The 19986-nt window shown below is 30.5% G+C and overlaps 2 protein-coding genes across 6 annotated transcripts; both read left to right on the plus strand.

Moving 5' to 3' along the window:
- Positions 1-1999: 1999 nt before the first annotated feature.
- LOC123227250 (probable 3-hydroxyisobutyrate dehydrogenase, mitochondrial) lies at positions 2000-9575 on the plus strand. Of its 3 annotated transcripts, none has more exons than XM_044651971.1 (10): positions 2000-2182; positions 3710-3798; positions 4156-4270; positions 4813-4963; positions 5627-5709; positions 6378-6473; positions 7137-7279; positions 7833-7917; positions 8207-8289; positions 9291-9575. In XM_044651971.1, the coding sequence occupies exons 1-10, from the start codon at positions 2069-2071 to the stop codon at positions 9376-9378; spliced, it is 1047 nt and encodes a 348-aa protein (XP_044507906.1). In that variant the 5' UTR covers positions 2000-2068; the 3' UTR covers positions 9379-9575. The 3 variants fall into 3 exon arrangements, with proteins under 3 accessions (XP_044507906.1, XP_044507907.1, XP_044507908.1); XM_044651972.1 differs by having other exon boundaries at positions 8210-8289; XM_044651973.1 differs by lacking the exon at positions 8207-8289.
- A 2827-nt stretch (positions 9576-12402) lies between these two features.
- On the plus strand, positions 12403-16960 carry LOC123227082 (histidinol dehydrogenase, chloroplastic). 3 transcript variants are annotated; one of them, XM_044651716.1, is made up of 15 exons: positions 12403-12420; positions 12568-12622; positions 12708-12829; positions 12916-12968; positions 13101-13173; positions 13304-13405; positions 13477-13578; positions 13700-13771; positions 13874-13936; positions 14062-14103; positions 14445-14504; positions 14638-14748; positions 15375-15545; positions 16042-16132; positions 16512-16960. In XM_044651716.1, the coding sequence occupies exons 3-15, from the start codon at positions 12737-12739 to the stop codon at positions 16793-16795; spliced, it is 1317 nt and encodes a 438-aa protein (XP_044507651.1). In that variant the 5' UTR covers positions 12403-12420; positions 12568-12622; positions 12708-12736; the 3' UTR covers positions 16796-16960. The 3 variants fall into 3 exon arrangements, with proteins under 3 accessions (XP_044507651.1, XP_044507650.1, XP_044507649.1); XM_044651715.1 differs by lacking the exon at positions 12403-12420 and having other exon boundaries at positions 12430-12622; positions 14454-14504; XM_044651714.1 differs by lacking the exon at positions 12403-12420 and having other exon boundaries at positions 12431-12622.
- Positions 16961-19986: the final 3026 nt, after the last annotated feature.

A 19986-nucleotide genomic window follows, 5' to 3' on the forward strand; every position in this document is an offset into this window, starting at 1 on the left:
TAAGTTGGGTGTAAATTCTTTATGATATCTTTGAGAAAGCCAGTCCCCATTTGAATCTTAACTTGTATTTCCACTAGAAGCAATTGTAGGCCATGCAGTACAGAACACATCTCAGTTTTTAGCATGTATTCTTGAGGGTGGATTTGAATGGACTGAACCTTTTGAATTCAAAATATTTAGTCTGTGATTAAATTTTATTCGTTCAAATTATCAGAAAAGGAGAAAAATAATTACTGATAAACTAATTTTTTTGATACAATAAAAGGTTTTAAATTGAGTTCTTAAGTCCACACCAAATTATAAAAGTCTAATCAAATCCGAATTTGTTCTTACTAGATAAATAAATGAACGAATGAATAAATAAATATAAGTAATTATAGTGTTTGATCATCTAATGGTGAAGTGGAATATTTACATTAAAAATATATTTATATGTTAATTTATGATTAAATAATTTCGATCATTTTAGTTTTATAAATAAATTAATAAATTTTGTTTATATACATAATTTTAATTTTTTATTTAAACAGCATTATATTATATTTTATATAAGAGTATATTGGATCAAAATTCACCTATAACGAGTCCTTTTAACCCATTTACGATTAACTGTCTGTGAACAGTTAATGGGAGCTGAGATGGTAGTTAGATATATATCTAAGAGAAATTAAATATTTTAATCTTATTTTAATTTGTGTGTATATATATATATATATATATATATATATATCACTCATTTTAAAACTTAAATAAATATATCACAATAATGATCTATTTTCTCGAAATACCCTTCTTGAAATAACTCATATAAAAATTTTCTCATTTTCTCTATATTTAAATGAAGAATGAAAAAATATATATTTTTTACATTATATATTTTTTTAATATTTATTAAAATTAGTGAAGATGTCTGTATACAATATTTTTTCCATATGGCCAAAAGACTTGTTCCCACCCAAGGTTTATTATATAAATTCAAATTCTTAATTATTAATTTTTTAAAACACAAAGTTTTGTCTATGAATCAAATTACGTTAAAACTCTTAGTTATATATAAGGTAAAACTATCATTTCAATAATAGTATTAAAAAAAATTAAAAATCAATCTCATTTTTTTATCTTAATTTTTAAAAATAACAATTTTTTTCAATCTTATATTTTTTTATTTTGAAAAGTTACTTTTCTCCTGTTAAACTCTATGTTTCATCTCTTTTAATTTTATGTTATTTAGTTACCCCTAAAATTTTTTTAACATTTTTTCACCCCCACCTCAGGGTTGTAGCTCTGAAAATTTGGTTACTAGTCGATCTTTGTTGAACGTGTTAATCAACGCTTTCCTTCTCTTTGACAGCCTCTCTTCTTCGCATCGATGCCTCTCTCCTTCTCTATGATTTCTCATCAGCCATCTGTCTTCCATCACTCTAGTTTCGTTGATGGCCGACGAAGATGGAAGATGGCCAATGGAACGAAGTTGGGAACAAAGATGGAAGATGATTCGATCATCTTCCATCTTTTGAGATCTTTGTTCTAGATGATGACACATCAAGATGATTCATCTAGATTCATTGAATCCACACAAAAATGGTTTGGATGATGAGTTATGTGGCCAGAAAGGTGAAATGACTTTGATGGTAAAGTTTAGGATGGATTCAATAGTCATCAGAGACGAAAATAGTGGTCGGAGAGATGAAGAAATAAAACCTAAGTTTGAGGGGGGGAATACGATTTTTCAAAATTGAAAAACTTTAGTAGTGTTGAAGTTGTTAGTTTTTAAAACTTGGAAGAATGTAAAAAGTTATATGTTTTTAATAATATTATTAAAATGATAGTTTTACTCTTATCTTTAATTGAGAGTTTTAGCATAATTTGGCTCAAGGGTAGGACTTTGAGTTTTTGAAAGCTAGTGGGTGGGAGGGAAATTTACATAAAACCTTGGCTGGAAACAACTCTTTTGGCCTTTCCATAAAGAAAAAAAAAAATCCACTGTAAATATGGCCTGTGTCTCTTCATTTATGACGTACAGTGTCCGATAAACCAAAGAGAAGGAGAGAGCCATCAATCAACCCACATGGCAATGAGTAGATTTAGAGCTCTAATTTCCTCGTTCAACTTCAAGTCTCCGTTAATATTTCCTCCTTTTCTATCCTCTCCAATCCGTAGATTCTCTTCATCCCAGTTTGAGGTTAAAATTTTCTTCTTGGCTTTAAAGCGTTTTAATACTTAAACTATAAGTTGTGCTTCATTTGAACTTTAGAATCACACTTGATCGTCATCTTCACTGTAAATTCTTATCTGGGCTATCATTTTTCTACTGGGCTTGTTTCAGTTTTTAAGTTTTTTTTTGGTTTTATATTTATTTATTTTTAACACTTAATGCTCATGCTTTAATATGTCATAACGAGATTAATTTTTTTTTTCTTTGTTATGTTTGAAGTATGTTTTGTGCTCAATTAATGGAGAGTTTGGAAATAATTTCTCTTGATTACTATGTTACTTACATTTACCATAATTAGTTGTATGCTTACTAAAACATGTGTCACCAGAATAATTTTCTTGTATAATTTGTATTTTGTTTGTATTTTCAAGTGCATGTTAATATGATGGATCTTGTTCCTTCTCTTGTAATTAATGATTAAATCAATGTTATTGTCATAGATTTTTCTTAAAAGGATATGATGTAACTTGTTATAAAATGACACTGTGAGTTGTATTTAGGATATCGGCATTTCTATTTGTTTACATCTTATATGAGTTATATTAGAAAAATAACTTATGGGAATGAATATGGAATGTATTAAGAATACTGTTGAACTGGGTTTTGTTGTGTTAAGGTCTACAAGTGAAGTCTCGGGTTTATATTTGTCAGATGGTCAGATTATGTGTTTATGTAGCCTATATAATATAGGGATATGTAAGTTGAAATGTTGAAATAAGATTCTGCTGAACTAAACAATCTGATAAGTCAGCAGTTGATTGACTGATAGTTTTTTTTTTTTAATGATTATCATGTCTCATTGTCTATTCACATTAAGAGTTCAAATACAATACAAATATATGCTTTTTTTTTGGAATTTTTGGATGTGAAGTAATTACATTTTTGTTTTGATTTGAACATGTATGTGATGTGAGTGAACATTTGGATATAGAATGCAATCTAGAATTGGAAAAGGTGTCATTCGTTAAAATTGTCTCCAAATCTATGCAAACATCATCAACCTAATTTATTTATGATTTGTGTTTAAACTGAGTTGTTTGAACAAGGAGTTACATTTATGTACCATTAGTGCTAATATTGACATGTTTGAGATGCTGAAAGAAATAACTGATTAGTCCTTTTGCAGTAGGCTTTTTTTTTTTTCTTCCAAAAAAAATTAAGAAATACACACCTTAACAATTCAAGCTGCCCTAAACCCTAAACCGTATGTGTATGTGTCTCTGTGTGTGTATTCACCTTTTTATGGCTGTATCATGCATGTTATTACAAGTATTCAAGAAGGAAGATGTGCCATATTTTACATTCATTTGTTTGTAGCTCGATGCATATATTGGCTTGAGTTTCTATTGAAATAATGCTGTTCATCTCATTCTTATGTGTTCTTTCAAGGTTGATTAGCAAAAACCTTTGCCATTTTTTCTTATTATTTTTGCATAGTTCCTTTTTTCCCCTGCATTTGTTATATTTTTTTTTCTATTTTTGGACATGTTACAGAGTATTGGATTCATAGGGCTGGGAAATATGGGATTCAGAATGGCACAAAATCTAATGAAGGCTGGGTACAAACTGACTGTTCATGACATGTAATGCAATTAAACCCTTTTTTCTTGCAGTTATGGAACTTTGGTTTCCTTGAAATTCTACTATCCAAAGAATTTTTTATTAGTTTTATGATCCTATAGAAAATAATATGTTGGCTATCTATGCATATATACTATTTTTAATTAGAGGTACTTAAGTTGACTTGTTTCAGTATCTTACTGGAGATATATTTTTGCCATATGAATTCAAATGTTTAATATGTATATTAAAGAGAACATCATTTCTTTCGGAAATAAGTCTTATTTGTTTCTACTATAAATTTGATCTGTTTGTTCATACAAGATATACCATATACATCTTTATTTAGAATCGAATTGGCAAGTCTGACTTCAATTCAGAAACTGTAATGTCATGAAGACATTCTTTGACATGGGCGCTCTTACAAAAGGAACACCTTCTGAAGTTGCAGAAGCAAGTGATGTTGTAATTACAATGTTGCCTTCATCATCTCATGTGAGTAACATAATACCAGTTGGCTTTTCTTCTTAACACAGGAGATCTATGCTGTCTATTGCATGCTTTTCCACTGTGTGCCATTGCATAATGTACTAATATGGTAAAGGTATTGCTTTGTCCTTATCATTATGTTACACACTTTTTTGGGTATTACTGTGAATTATAGTTGTTTAATGTCAAAGTTTGTCATAATTTATGTCTCCCCTTTCGTAAGAATCCTGTTGGCATGAGATGGAAATATAGAAAAACTGCATTTTGTTGAACTTAACATAGAGTTCAGTTTATGTTTCTTAGGAAGTAATTGTTGAACACTTTATGGCCCTTGAACTCATGTTGTCTACGATTTGTGGCCTAAAAGATCATGTATTCCTAGCATGTAATGTGCTATGTGCTTCTCCTTCTGTCCACCACAACAACCCCTCTTCCTTGTCACTCTCAAACGTTGAAAGATATTTACATTGTCTTACCTCATTTCTGAGTATAAAAAATAGGCTTGCTGTTTATGCATTTAGTATGAAATTTTGATCTCATCTGTGAAGGTATTGGATGTTTACAATGGACCAAATGGCTTGCTTAAAGGAGGAAATTTCCTAAGACCACGACTATTGATAGACTCGTCTACTATTGATCCCCAAACTTCAAGAAAAATTTCTGCTTCAGTATCTAATTGTACTCTAAAAGATAAGAAAGGTACTGATGAGTGAATTTAGCAATTGAACTGTGCTTTTACCAGAGTTTTAGCCTCCAATTGTTCCTATTTACTCTGACATTACATTCTTACAGTCCATGCTTTTCGTTATCACTATTAAGTTAATTTGCAAGTTAATTCATCTATACATGGGTAGCTATTATGTGCAGTTTGATGGCATAATATTATTTGTCAGATATGCTAAATTCATGATCAAGTTGAGAGGGATATTAACAGTTGACATCCAGCTTTTGATTGTTGACATTATGCTCTTATATTTAGTACATGAACTGAATAAGAATAGGTTTGCTTAGCTGAATTTTGTGTAAAGAACTAACGGTGCTTCAAGTAAACAAGAAATTTTCATTGACTGAATCCAGTGAATTTGAGTTAGTGATGTGGCTAGTGGAAAGTTGGCATCCTTGTTGTAATTGAATCATTTTTTTTAAGTATAAGAATAAAAAACTGATTGTACTTTTACATAATATTACTATTAGAGTCATTATCACGGTTATTACAAACAAGGCAAATAGAGAGCCAGTCTTTGATCTGAACCAGCTGCTTGTAGAGCGAGTCTTTAAACAATTTTACTTTTCTTTCTTACTTGTGTAGGATATAACAATTTTATCTTCTTCTTTGGAAATGTAATGAATCCCTACGTATAGATTTATGGGAGAACCCTTTCATGTTGGATGCTCCTGTCTCTGGAGGTGTTCTTGCTGCTGAAGCTGGTACACTTACTTTCATGGTATGAGCCACCTCTCAACAATCCCCTAAAGAAAAAAAAAAAAAATTCCTTTGGTCTGATTATGGGCCCTTTGATATAAACTTTTACCTTTTGCTTTTTTTGAAACCATCTGTGGTTGCTTCTATTATTTTGAAAAGTAACTTCCTTCAATTATATGGTCTTTGATGTGATTGTTCTATGACTGGGAATGACATGTGAATGATAAATATATGTTGCTTTTATTTGTGGGGAATCTCTTATAGGCTACAGTAACTTATAGTAGGGTACATGGTTAAGTCTGGATGAGTTTGATCTAGCAAGCTGATGCAAGTAGAAAAGCTGAATCCCTTTAATACAGTTTCATATCTTTTATGGTGCTTGTGTGCTACTGAAGCAATTGGGTTTGGGTTTATCCAACACTAAATTTGTATCTTAACTCTATTGTATCATTTTTCTAGTTGTAACTTTTTCTTTTAGAAGCAAGAATTCTTTTTGCAATTTAGCTACTGTTGCTATAGAGTTTCCAATTTAGCATCGGATTTTGGTTATAGCATATTGAAGAAGTTCACATTATGGATGTTTGCATAGGCGTGCAAATGTATGTTACTGAGCTATGAAAGTTCTGTTAGGTATTTAGGTAGGCAGTTGGTGATATATGACTTTTGAAGCAAATATTCCATGTCATTCAGGTTGGTGGCTCTGAGTATGCCTATTTAGCTGCCAAACCAATATTCCTTGCAATGGGCAAAAACACAATTTACTGTGGTGGAGCAGGGAATGGCTCAGTAAGTTCCCTTTAATACTTGAAGTTAAATCCTTAAGTGTTGCTCTTATATATTTTTTTCTTTCCTTTTCTATATTATTTTTTCTGTCATGGCATAGAACTTATTTTAGGCAGTGAATAAAAAATATCAAATAGGGGAAGCAGCTTTGATTGGTTGAAACAGAACTTGTAATTGATTGAAGATATTCGTACTACTTGTAACAAGCTAGACATCACCAAAATCAAATGAGTCCAACACTATGGAATCTTTTTCTTCTTGTTTTGTCTTCTAGTTAGTGGATTGCTGGTCCACCTCTTTGTAAATTATTGTTTTAATTAATTTATTTGTTCGCATCTTAAGGTTCTTAGATCTTCTAGGTTCGGATCTGATTCAAACCTTGATCTATGTTCTAATCCTGCTAATGCTAATGGATACTTATTCATCTTTTGGGTTGGTAATTGTGTATTATTGCTTGAGATAATGCAGATTGTGCAATATGGAAAAGCAATATATACTCAAAAACTATTTATTGGGCTCCTTGAGCACTGGCCATCACAGATGCCTCTCTTGTCTATATAAGAAGAATGCATAATATAGTAATGAGGATTTTTGTAGAAATTTTTGCTTCTTCAGTCTGTATTTATTTTTAAGCAACTATCATCTTTGACATGACTTTGTTATTAGGCAGCCAAGCTTTGCAACAATTTGGCAATGGCCGTGAGCATGCTTGGGGTATCAGAAGCCCTTGCTCTTGGCCAGTCACTTGGAATAACGGCCAGTACATTGACAAAGATATTTAATTCTTCTAGTGCTCGCTGTTGGAGTAGGTAAACTGGGCTTCTCCATGTTATCCTTTGTTGTTGAGATTTGGTAACTTTGTTCTTCTAATTGAAGCAATGATGCAACTGCTAGCCCTGGAAAGCTGAAACAATTCAAGTTCTGGCTGAAAAGAATATAATATGAAGAACTCTTCCTGCAAAGTTTTGAACTCTTAAAAGAGTGCAGTAATTGTCTTAAAATATCATGAACATTGTTAAACCCCGTATAATACTGGTCCATGCTTGTCACATTTTTATTAATCATGTTCAAGGAAGCCTAATGGGTCAGTGTTTCCTTGTCAGTTGGTTAGTAATTCATGTAAATGGTACTCTTGCTTCATTTTCCAGTGATAACAAGAGGCCATTTTTTCTGTTAACATGGCAAAGCAATGATATATGACATCTTATTTACACAAAACACATGAACTAGTATGCCAAGAGCTGCGTACAATGATATCGAAGGCGAATGGAGTCATTCTTTTAGAATAAAAAACTAGCATATATTTGGGGGAAGTATCCGTTTAAAGGTTTACTAATTTTATCAACATCCTTATAATGGCAGTGATACTTATAATCCAGTTCCGGGAGTGATGGAAGGGGTGCCCTCGTCAAGGAATTATGGTGGTGGATTTGCAATTAAGTTAATGGTACTCAGGCACGCTTTATTTTCTCTTAAATAATGTTTGTTCATAATAAATACTTCACCGTGTTGCTTGATTTATTACTATCGGATAGCAATCGTATTTTGAGTTTGAACAATGTCTCTGTTAAAAGATTGTTTTCTGCAATTAACATATAGCCTCTGTTTAGTGCATCCTTTACCCCATACTGAACTAGATTGCTCATATCACTGATCAATTTTCTCTTCTTTAGTCTTTAGATTTTAATATTGTGGTGCAATCATGAGAATAATTAAATCTATTTTTCTGTTTGAAGCAGGCCAAGGACTTATACCTTGCTGCTGCATCAACAAAAGATATTGGTCGTGAATGTCCATTAACATCCAAAGCTCAAGAGATGTATGTAGTTTTTTTGATAGAGTAAACATCTAGAACCTATTTAATTCTGAATTGCATTTTCTTGAGCAATGAACATGATATGGAAAAGCTATATCACAAGGAAACAAGTGTTGGAATACTTGTGCATATATACTAGGGGTGTAAATGAGCTAGGTTCAACTCGATCATTGTCGAGCCGAGCTAGAGCTTGCCATTGGTAGGCTTAGTGAGCTTGTAAGCTCATGGCTTGAGTTGAGTAAAATATAAATAACCTTTAAAAGTTTTAGATTTTACACTTACACTTCTAAAATCTTATATCCCTATTTGAAGATGTGGGTAATTGATAAATATATAAACTATAAAGTTTATATATAATTTTTTAAAAATTATGGAATTTAAATGTAGCTTTTTGACTGCTGCTCGGATCAGCCGTTTCTGTCTAGTGTCAAGGCTTTCCCAATTCGGTCAGCTTGAGTTCGAGTTTTGTCTTAATGTAATTGAACCAAATTCGAGTCAAGTATTACTCAACTTGGCTCGATTAAACCCCTAATTTGTGCCATTCTAAATAGTTTGCGCTTGGAGAAGTGTCAACATTTGGTGGGTCATTTCAAACTAAACAAAAACATAAAATCTAATAATTTCATTTCTCTTAGTTGATGGATGAAGCAAATTTGAATAGCAGACAAGATACTGATTTAACTAGTATGTGCAGAACCGAAGGGGCAGACTGTACTTGAAAAAAGGAAAAATATGATAACCTTGACATGTTGCCCGAATATTTCTGGATTTGTTTCATTGTTTGTATCGTCTGTGATTCTTTGCCTAGCTGATAAATTCCGTGTAAAATCAATTGCGACAACACACAGTGGCAAACCTTGAATGTCAGTTTCCAGTATATGCAACTGCCTTATATTTTTGCAGAGAGCCTGAGACAGCCTACTGTTTTAATTATTTTGACTTCTTGATGGAACTCTTTCATATTTTATACTCTCTTGTACTAATGACAGTTTTGCTTTGTGTAGATACACAAAACTTTGTGAAGACGGCCATGAATCTGAGGACTTCTCCTGTGTTTTTCGCCATTATTATTCCGGCAAGGATGAGGTTTAACTTCACCCTTCAAGGATCTTTCTTTTAGAGTAAAATGTTGGAAGATTTTGAGCTTCATTTGGAACGTATTTTCCATATATCAGTTTCTGAGAGGGTGATGAGAAGTTTTCCATACTACCACAAATGTGCATGCGTGTTTAGGTTCGAGAAATTGCACTTATGTCTATCAATTATTCCTTAGAGAGCATTTGACGTGAGTAATATTTTATTACTAAAATAGAGAGATTATCTCGAAGATAGATTACGTAGAAGATTATTAGGTATAAATGATTATTATATTTGATAAAAATGAATAGGCTTAAATAATTATTGTGTTTGATTAAAGATAATAAAGTAATACTAGTAAATTATTTTATTTAAACACTCTTGGATATAATTATTTTTAAATATTTTTTATATTAATTAAAAATAAAATTATTTTTATTTTAAAAAATTAATAAATAATAATATAATTATAATAAAATTAAAAATACTTTGATAATATTTTAATATTTAAAGTAAAAGTAGTAATCATATTATCATTTATATTATCTATTATATCACTATTGATAATAGAAAATTATTGTAATATTTTATTATTGATAAACTTAATAAGGTAATGTTAGTAATAAAAGATAAATTATCAAAATAATCTTTAAAACTTGGAATCAAATGGCTTTGTAGTAAAATGTTAAATAGTGTAAATGTAAGATTTTAAACTTTTAAGAGTTTATTGATATTATACTATTCAAGCAATAAACTCTCGAGCTCATTGAATTGAGAATAGTAAACTCAAATTTAGTTCAACAAAAATCAAATTGAATCCGATTTGACGCGGGTTGAGTTGTGATTAACTTGTGAGTATGTCAATTCGATTGTCGCCTCAAGTGGGGATAAGAAATCACCACATTGCTCAAATTTGAATGGATAATTAGTTCAATAGATTATTTTTTGTTTTTGTTTTGCCAAGAACCTCTTATGTATTTCTCTCAATCTAAATAAATTGTATTTTTGGCATTTTGAAAGTCTTTTTATTCATGAGCTATTTCCTTTTGGCATTAAAAATATTAAATTTTACTTAAAAGATAATAACATAAACATTTTTCAAAATCTTATTGAACCTCGTTTAGGGTTCTAGAGTTACTTAGATGTCGAAGCGAAACCTTTTTATTTCTAAATTAGCATTAATTAATATATTATTACAAATATTTTATTCATTTTATAGCATTAATAATATATTATTACTAATGTTTTAATTAATATATTAAAACATTACTAATGTTCTAATAATAATCTTGATTAAATTCAAGTCTTATATTTTTTTCACTAAAATATAATAATTTATTTGAAAGTTTTACCTATATAAAAAATGTTACAAAAGGTAACAGATTAATAAATATAATAAATGTCATTTATAAAAATAAAAAGTAATAATATATATATATATATATATATATATATATATATATATATATATATATATATATATATAAATTGATATGTCATATTATTATTTATTTTATTTTTTATTGAAAATACACAATTACATGATAAAATAAAATAAAAATTTTAAAAGATGACATGCAACATATAATGTTAGAGGAAGCCAAACAAACTTAGAAGTTGCAAATGGATAAAATTAAAAAAAAAAAAACATATAATCTTATGAATGAGCCTAATTATATATTTAAATTAAAAATTCAAATATAATTATAATAAATAAGGGAAATAATAATATGGTGCGCAAAAGTTGAATGCCTCATTTTTTGTCTTTACAAAAGAAACTTTCTTTTATCTCTAACTTGTTCTTGATATAGGGATGACAAAGAATCTTTGTAATATCTATGGGAAAAAATTTTCTTCTTTTTCCCTTTTCATCTTAGTAAGAAATTTTTTTTACATTTTTTCTTCCTATGTTTACTAGAAAAATAACAAAATGTTTATTAGATATCAAAAAATATTTATAATAATTTAAAATTTTTAAAAGTAAATTTAATATATAAAAGTTCAGAAGATATATAGGAAAAATGACAAACTGGAGAGGGGATGAGCTAAGACAAATCGAAGATAATTCCTGTCCCCAATTATGGGTATTTTAGCTATCCTCGTCCCTCTCCTTATCTTTATTTTTATAGGAGAAGTCTCATCTTATGTGGGGAGGAACAACCCAAATTCTCCTTTTTACAGATTGAATTGTCTGTAAGAAATAAGATTTTTATAATAATAACAAAAAAAGATTTATTTTGTAAAAATAATTATAATAATGCCCTCTTTACTAATTTTTATTATGGATAAAATTATAATTATAATAAAAATGATCTAATAAGATAATTTTTCTAATTTTATCAATATAATATCTCTAATTTTTAAAAGTCGTTACACAGAGGCATTAAGGAGTTAGGCCAGTGTGACCCTTCATAGAATAGCACGATCCATACTTGTACAACTAGAATTGAATTCGAATCGAGCCAATTTGAGCTCGAGTTATTTATCAGATTTTTTAATTAAAAATTTTGATATAAAACGATATCGTTTTGATCAATATATATTAAAATAACATTATTTTAATAACGAAAAACGAATCGAACCGAGTTTAAACTTAACTTTCATGAGTTTGACGAGTTCGAGCTTAATTATATGTGAACTGAGCCGAGTTCGAACTCAAATAAACTTAAGTTTGACTCAGTTTAAATCTAACCTTATGTACAACCTGTAATTATATGGGTTGTATTAGGGCTCACAAATTGGGTGAGCTGTATTGGGATTTATGGGTTCACCAACCAAAAAAAAAAAGTTAGCATTCCAATAGGCTGACATGACCTGCAATTTGATGGGTCTTATCGGACACAACCTGTGAACCCGATGGACCATGCCAAAAAACAACTCGACCCAACCCCTCCCATCTTTTACATGAGACAGAAGACCACGTCCAGGCCCATTATTGAAACAGATGGGCCGTGGGGTACTAAAAAATGTGCTGTTGTGTATTTAACATTCAGCTAAAAACAAAGTCTTCTTCTTCCTTTTCCCTCCCCTTCAAAATCAGAGCCGTCAGTTGAGAGCGTAGGCTTCGTCTTCCTCTTCTCTCATAATAAAATAAAAAATCATTTAATTATTTAAATAATTTGAGTTGACGGTTGACTGTGACTGATGATGGACACTCAGCTTCTCTGCTTTAACCGCACCACCGTTTTTCTTAAACCTTTGCAGAAATCTCGTCTTCCATTCTTCGTTGCGCGTAGAAACTCACTATTCTCTCCTTCAGGTACTTCATTTTATTCGGAAGTGCTTTTGCGTGAAGCAATTGTGAACTGCTTCATTATGAACTCCAATTGATATTGTTGTCACAGGGTTAAATTGTGCTAGAATAAGGTGTTCGATGAAGTCTTATAGATTGTCAGAGCTTACTAATGCCGAGGTGGAAAATTTGAAGGCTCGACCTCGTATTGATTTCTTGTCTATTTTCAGCACGGTTAGTTTTCATTTTGTTTCTCAAGGCCTTTTCTAAAGAGTCTGTGCATCACGTATTTGAAAAATGATATATTTATTTTGTATTAGGTCCAACCGATTGTTTCTGATGTTCGAAATAGGGGAGACGCTTCAGTGAAAGAGTCAGTGCTTCTTTTATTCCTTTCATAATCTTCTGTTTTATTCCTTGTTTTGAGTTGTTTTTCCTGAAGGCTTGTGGAATTAGATCTGTATTGTTATAATTAGGAATCTCTGCTTGTATATTCTTATTGCAGTTACACTGAGAGGTTTGATAAAGTGAAACTTGACAAAATTGTTGAAAATGTCTCTGAGCTTCCTGACCCAAAGGTACTCTATTTAATTGTGTTTATTCAAGAGAAATAGTTATTTTAAGCTTCTTGTTGATGTCTTAACTGTGATTTTTTTTTTTTTTTAAACTTTTAGTACTTCTCTTATCCAAACAACTGTCCTCTTACAGCTTGACCCTGCTATTCAAGAAGCATTTGATGTGGCATACGACAACATATATGCTTTTCATCTTGCTCAGAAATCAGCTGAGCAAAGTGTGGAGAATATGAAAGTAAGTCAACACTATTGCCTGCTTCTTTTTCTGCTTTATACATGAACGTTGAAGTATTCCAAATTTGTCAGGGTGTTAAATGCAAAAGGGTGGCAAGGAGCATTGGTTCTGTTGGTCTTTATGTACCAGGAGGAACTGCTGTTTTACCATCAACTGCTTTGATGCTCTCAGTGGTAAGTTATTCTAGTGTATAGTATGAATTAATTGTCCTAGTTTACTGACTACATTATCAACTTTAATTGTTTGTTGACGGTGGCTGGATTTAATTAACATTGAACTTATTATGTTTGCCAGCCTGCTCAAATTGCTGGGTGTAAAACTATTGTTCTGGCGACTCCACCAAGTCAGGATGGCAGCATATGTAAGGTATTTCACTGGTTGAATAATGATTTGGAAAGATTGCTCTCTTTCCCGTTAGATTTCTATGGGGAGATCACTTACTGTGAGCTATTCAATGTTTTATTGCAGGAGGTACTGTATTGTGCCAAGAAAGCTGGTGTGACTCACATCCTTAAAGCTGGAGGAGCACAGGTTTGTATGTGTAAAGCAATCCTCATATGTGGTTGTGTACCCAGGAGTATTTTGTTTTCAATGTTAGCTTCCTATTTAGGTTTAAAATATATGCTTTATATAATTTAACAATTTTTGCTTAACAGGCCATATCTGCTATGGCTTGGGGGACAGAATCTTGCCCAAAGGTATGAATTTTCTGAGAATTTATTTCTTGGTGTAATTTAATTCTGATATGTATTCTCATTTCTTTTGTCAGTTGCTTAAAATATTTATCTCAGTTTGAGTATAATTGTGTTTTTAAGATGAATTGATTGATAGTTTATAAATGCAAGACATTGATAGATCAGACAATCCATGTTTTTGGCATTTTCATTATTCTGAATGTATGAATTTCTTTGTTAAAGGGATGTTTACCATAAAATTCACTGCTTTAAGTTTTTGTAGTTCAAATACACGTTTAAAAACAACAATTATTGAAAATTGTGTTACTTTTGATACAAAATTGTTCCTCTTCATCAATTTGCAGGTTGAGAAGATTTTTGGGCCTGGAAATCAGTATGTCACAGCAGCAAAAATGATTCTCCAAGTATGTATTCTTTTCCTTGACTTAAGATTAGCTTATTTTCCATTGTTGTAAAGGTAAAATAAGAGATAAATGTGCAGATTTGTTTCTCTGGTCATTTTGATTTGGTTTATTCATGTTTGTATCTGCTCAACAGAACAGTGAAGCAATGATTTCAATTGACATGCCTGCTGGTCCTTCAGAAGTTTTAGTCATTGCAGACAAATATGCTAATCCTGTTCATATAGCTGCAGATTTGCTTTCTCAGGTAGTTGATTGCAAATTGTAACATCCAAAATAAAGAATTATATTTTTTGAAGTTGGTATTCCTACTTTAAATATGAAGTTGCACAGAACTGGGATTTTTCATTCATATCCTGTTTCCTTTTGGGTGGGGTGTGACAAAAACTACTTTTTGTGATTTTAGATATACCTGTTGTATATTGAGAGGTTGAACTTTACTACGTGACTATAGTTTTGCTTCTATTATTCTGTTAATTGTTAACATGGTATTATTTATGAGTTATATGAAATTTTAATTGGATGAGTTGTCCTTTGTTTGGACATTTACCAAGTATGTGTTCGATTTTAGATCCTATGTGTCAGTATGAGCAGAAATGAACCACTTCAATAATCCATAGTTATGATTTTTTTTTTCAATTATTAAGTAATAGAGTGTCTGGATTAACTGACAAGTTTCCTGTTAAAGTACACCTTGCATTGGAGGCCAATCTCAAACAATCTTTTGTAATTATTTGAACTCAGTATATTTCATCCTTGTTTACATTTGATGTCCTGAAACAGAAAATCCATGTGAATGAATGAATAAATTTGGTACGATTCATGCTAGTTTTTTCTGCTTAATCAAACCTACTGCCTTCAATTTGTGATTAGGCTGAGCATGGGCCAGACAGTCAAGTTGTTCTTGTAATTGCCGGGGATGGAGTTGATCTAAAAGCTATCGAAGAGGAAATCAGAAAGCAGTGTCAAGACCTTCCAAGAGGAGAGTTTGCTTCAAAAGCTCTCAGCCACAGTTACACAGTGTTTGCTCATGATATGATGGAGGTTAACTGTCTTATTTCTTTCTTGGCTTTCTTAATTCCAAACCTGAATGAATTTATTTTTACTGTTTTGTTAGTACTTTTAACTTCTATGATATGATTACAGGTTAAGTGAGTACTGGTTTAGGTATACATTTCATGCACCTAATATTTACCTTTCCAGATTTTCACTCTAGCTAGCCTCTCCAATTTTAATTTCTTAGGAAGTCCACACATTTTTGGGCTTTTCAGTTATACTCATGCAGTGTTTTTGAGGATCTGTGATGGAAGCCTTAGTTACAATAATAAAAACTGTTTTAAATTTGTGCTTGGAAAATCTTGAAATCATAATGACTTTCAGAATTTTAATGAAAGATGTGATATCGATTTTATTTTTTCTTCTTCTTTTTGGTATATATGCATGTCTCTTGTATTACTTTTTGTCTTCAAGTTTGCATTTCATTGTATTAGAAGTCTTGACTATTGCTTTGTGAAACTAATTTCATTATTGGTTGATTTAGGCAGTCTCATTTTCAAATATGTATGCACCTGAGCATCTGATAGTTAATGTTAAAGATGCTGAACAATGGGAATGCTTCATTGAGAATGCAGGTATTATTCTAGAATGTTTCTCTTCTTGTTCTCTGAAGTGTTCTACCTTGATAATTTTCTTATTTTGCTATCCCCTATCTTTAGAGGTGCAAGTCATAGCCTACGTTTTAGTAAATAAATTTAATTCTTGGTATGTTTTATTCTGGTTGATCCCATGGGTAAACTTTGTATTGCTTTGTGATTGATTACCATAAGGGCCAATAAAAGCGAAAGTACACCGTTAATGAGGAAAGTACCCGAAATAGGTTGACAATTAAATACATATCTAAAGCTTAACTAAATTTGTTATTTTTTGAGGGGTTAACAAGAAATGCTTAGTTTGATGACCATTTTGTCTCAAGGCAAGATGGATTGAAACTGTATTTGATTGTTATTGCAGGTTCTGTGTTCTTAGGGCCATGGACACCTGAAAGTGTGGGAGATTATGCAAGCGGGACAAACCATGTACTTCCAACATACGGATATGCACGAATGTATGGTGGGGTGTCTCTTGATTCCTTCCTTAAGTACATGACAGTACAATCCTTGACAGAGGAAGGTCTGAAAAAGCTTGGTCCATACGTTGCAACCATGGCAGAAGTGGAAGGCTTGGAAGCCCACAAGAGAGCGGTAACTCTTAGATTACAAGACATTGAAGCCAGGCAAGTTGCCAATATAAGTTAGGCTCCTTTTGTTTGTGTCTGTTTTCTGATTTTTTCCAAAACAGCCTCTCATGTTTTGTCACTTGTATGCAAAATTTATGTTTGGAATTTTGTATATTGTAACATGATATAGATCTCAAAATCTCAATGCCTGATCAATAAAATCTTTTAGAGCCGATTTAGCCCACTCTTATTTGCATGATTTTCTAGCTACTTTTATCTATGAATGTTTTAAGAAACATAAAAAAATTACTTTCTAAGATTTATCTGTTTGAACCATTGCATTAAAATCCACACCGATTAAATCGGAGTGGGTTAAAGGCTTTAACCAATGACTTGAAAATTGGATTAGACTAGTCGGTTCAATAGGTTGAATCAAGAATTGATTTCAAATCTAATCCAGTTAATATAAAAAATTGATTTTGTTATTGACTTGATCGGGTTTGATCGGATGAACGGGTCAAAATCAGGTTTGATTGAGTTTGACTTTTGAATTTTTTAAATTTTAACTGTTTTTGAGTAATATGATTATTTTTTATTAGATTGGATAAATTTCCAAAAGTTTATAAGAAAAAATAAGTTCAAGAATAAAATAAAAAGAAAAAAAAAGTATCTCATATCCATTGATATGTGTTCTATAGACGATAATTTATAAAATTATGTTTTTTTTTTTTGTATTATGGGGTTGAGACTTTTTTTATTTTAATCATTTCATTGAAATCAAATGAATAATTGTTACTCTTTAAAAAAAATATGTTCTAATCTCTATAGGTGTGGGTATTTTGATTGATTTTATTTTTTATAAATTTTTAAGCAAAATTTATTCATCATAATTTGATAATAAGTTGAATCGGTTAAATTGGTTGAACCATGATATCAGTATCTTATGATATATATTACAATATTTTATAATATATATTACATATCTTATAATATGATATGATATAAATAAAAAAAATGATATATAATATAACAATAAAACTATGTGTACCCACTTTGGGTATACAAATGTGTACACATTTATATGTGTCATCATGTGATTGGATGATTTTGAATTAAGAATAAAACAATAATCAATCCTATAATAACACATATGAGGTGTATACATTTGTATACCTAAAGTGGGTACACATAGTATTGCTCATAATATAATGTGTGTTAAATTAATATGATACAATGAATATATCGTATGATATAATATGTATCTTATGATATGATAAATATTATTGATATGAATCGATACATTTTTTTTTAGAAAAAATAAAGATGTCGTAGGGATATATATGATAAATTTTAAATTTTTAAGGGTGTTTAATTTTTTTTTAAAATGATGATGTGTAAATTAGAATTTATTGTATAATACAATACGATATTTGATATGCAATACAAAAATTTAAATTTTGATATATGATACTATACATAATCTGAGTACAATGGTTTTAGCATGATTCAATTGCTTTGTCAAACTGAACAATAGGGTTAAACCCAATAGTGTGAGAGGATTAGAACTTGAGTTTTGCATTTGGAAAGACAGAGATACTAGTGAGTTGAAAATATTAATTATTAAATATGATTTAATAAATAAATAATTTTTTATAAAATATTATCTAATAAATAATTTTAATAAATATATCATCAACACTCCTCCTTGAGAAAGCCTCTTCAATTAACATCTCTAAATGCCATGTATTCTGAAATTTTAATTAATTTCTTAATACCTTCAACATATCTTATTATGTTGTCATCCATTTCAAAATAGTATTTTATAATTTTTATTGTATTCTCAATTTGAAAATAGATTTTTGCATCACTATTAATTTTACATAGCAAAATTGCACATTCATGTTGACGCATCTGAGAAAGCTTTTCACTCCCACATCAAATTAATTAATTAATTAATTAATTAATAATATTTTTGCATGTGGATATTTATGTTTTTCTTAATTTGAAATTGTTAGAAAACAATTAAACATGTCAGGATCCGAATTCTGTGAAAACTGTAAATACAAGTTTCGCGTACCTGTTTCTGTTTTCGATGAAGAGTCTTCGAATTCTACGCGAGGTGTTGACGTTAGTCTGTTTCCACGATGTCATTTACCCACGTACTAATTTCTATTTGGGAGACTAATTTACTGTGCATTGGTTTTGGCAGAAGAGAAGAGTTTTCTGTAAAAATGACATTCTCTCATCATTTCTCATCTTCTCATCACTTCTACTTTGGGAGGCAGTTAGGACTTTATATAAAAGTCCAACTGCCAATAATAACCGCCAACAACCGCTAATAACTGCTCTTTGACAGTTAATCAAATTGGGTCAGGTCGACCCGTCATGGGTGGACCCGGATCCAATAGAAATAAATAGGTTTTGTTACTAGTATCATCAATATATTAACATGATATTTATAAAAGCTTAAAAAAAATAATATGAATATAAAATAAGTATACATATTATTATTATTATTATTATTCTATTGACGGCGAGATAAAATTAAAATAAGGTTGGAGTTTTACAACCTTATTTATACTCTCTACTTCAATTGAACGATCATTGTTAATATATTTTATATTAATTGTCATTGCTATTAATAATAATAGCTCGTTAATTGAACGGTCATTGCTAATATAATAGTCATTGCTATTAATAATGATAGCTCATTAATTAAACGGTCATTACAAATATAATAGCCAATCTGATAGCTCATTAACAATGATAGCTCAATCTGAATAATCAATCTCGGCATTTTGTACAGCGACTTTGACTATTTAGGAAACCCCATTAATGAACCTTTTCACTCCATTTTCCAGATTACAGTGAACTGACCCAAGAATGATCGTTCAATTGAAGTGCAGGGTATAAATAAGGTTGTAAAACAAGAAGTGTAAATATTATTTCTTTTAAAACTTAATAAAAGTAAGTGAATATTTTTCCCTTATCTTGTTTCGAACATTATCATATTCATGTTCGTATATTTGAAAATATATTAACCCCAATAATTTTTAATATAGCATTTATATTCCTAATTTATTGTGTTATATTCAGTTTTAAAAAATGTAACTATTATTTTTTAAACAATTGGGAGATATATTGACAATATTTATATTGTTAGCATATTGTCATTGTTTGGAAAAATTGTAATGGGGGCCATCCTGTTAAGCCATAGCAGCATATTGTCAATTGACAATATGCTAACAATATGCATAGTGTTGTCAATAT

This window comes from Mangifera indica, chromosome 10, assembly GCF_011075055.1.
Source record: "Mangifera indica cultivar Alphonso chromosome 10, CATAS_Mindica_2.1, whole genome shotgun sequence".
Classification (NCBI taxonomy): Eukaryota; Viridiplantae; Streptophyta; class Magnoliopsida; order Sapindales; family Anacardiaceae; genus Mangifera; species Mangifera indica.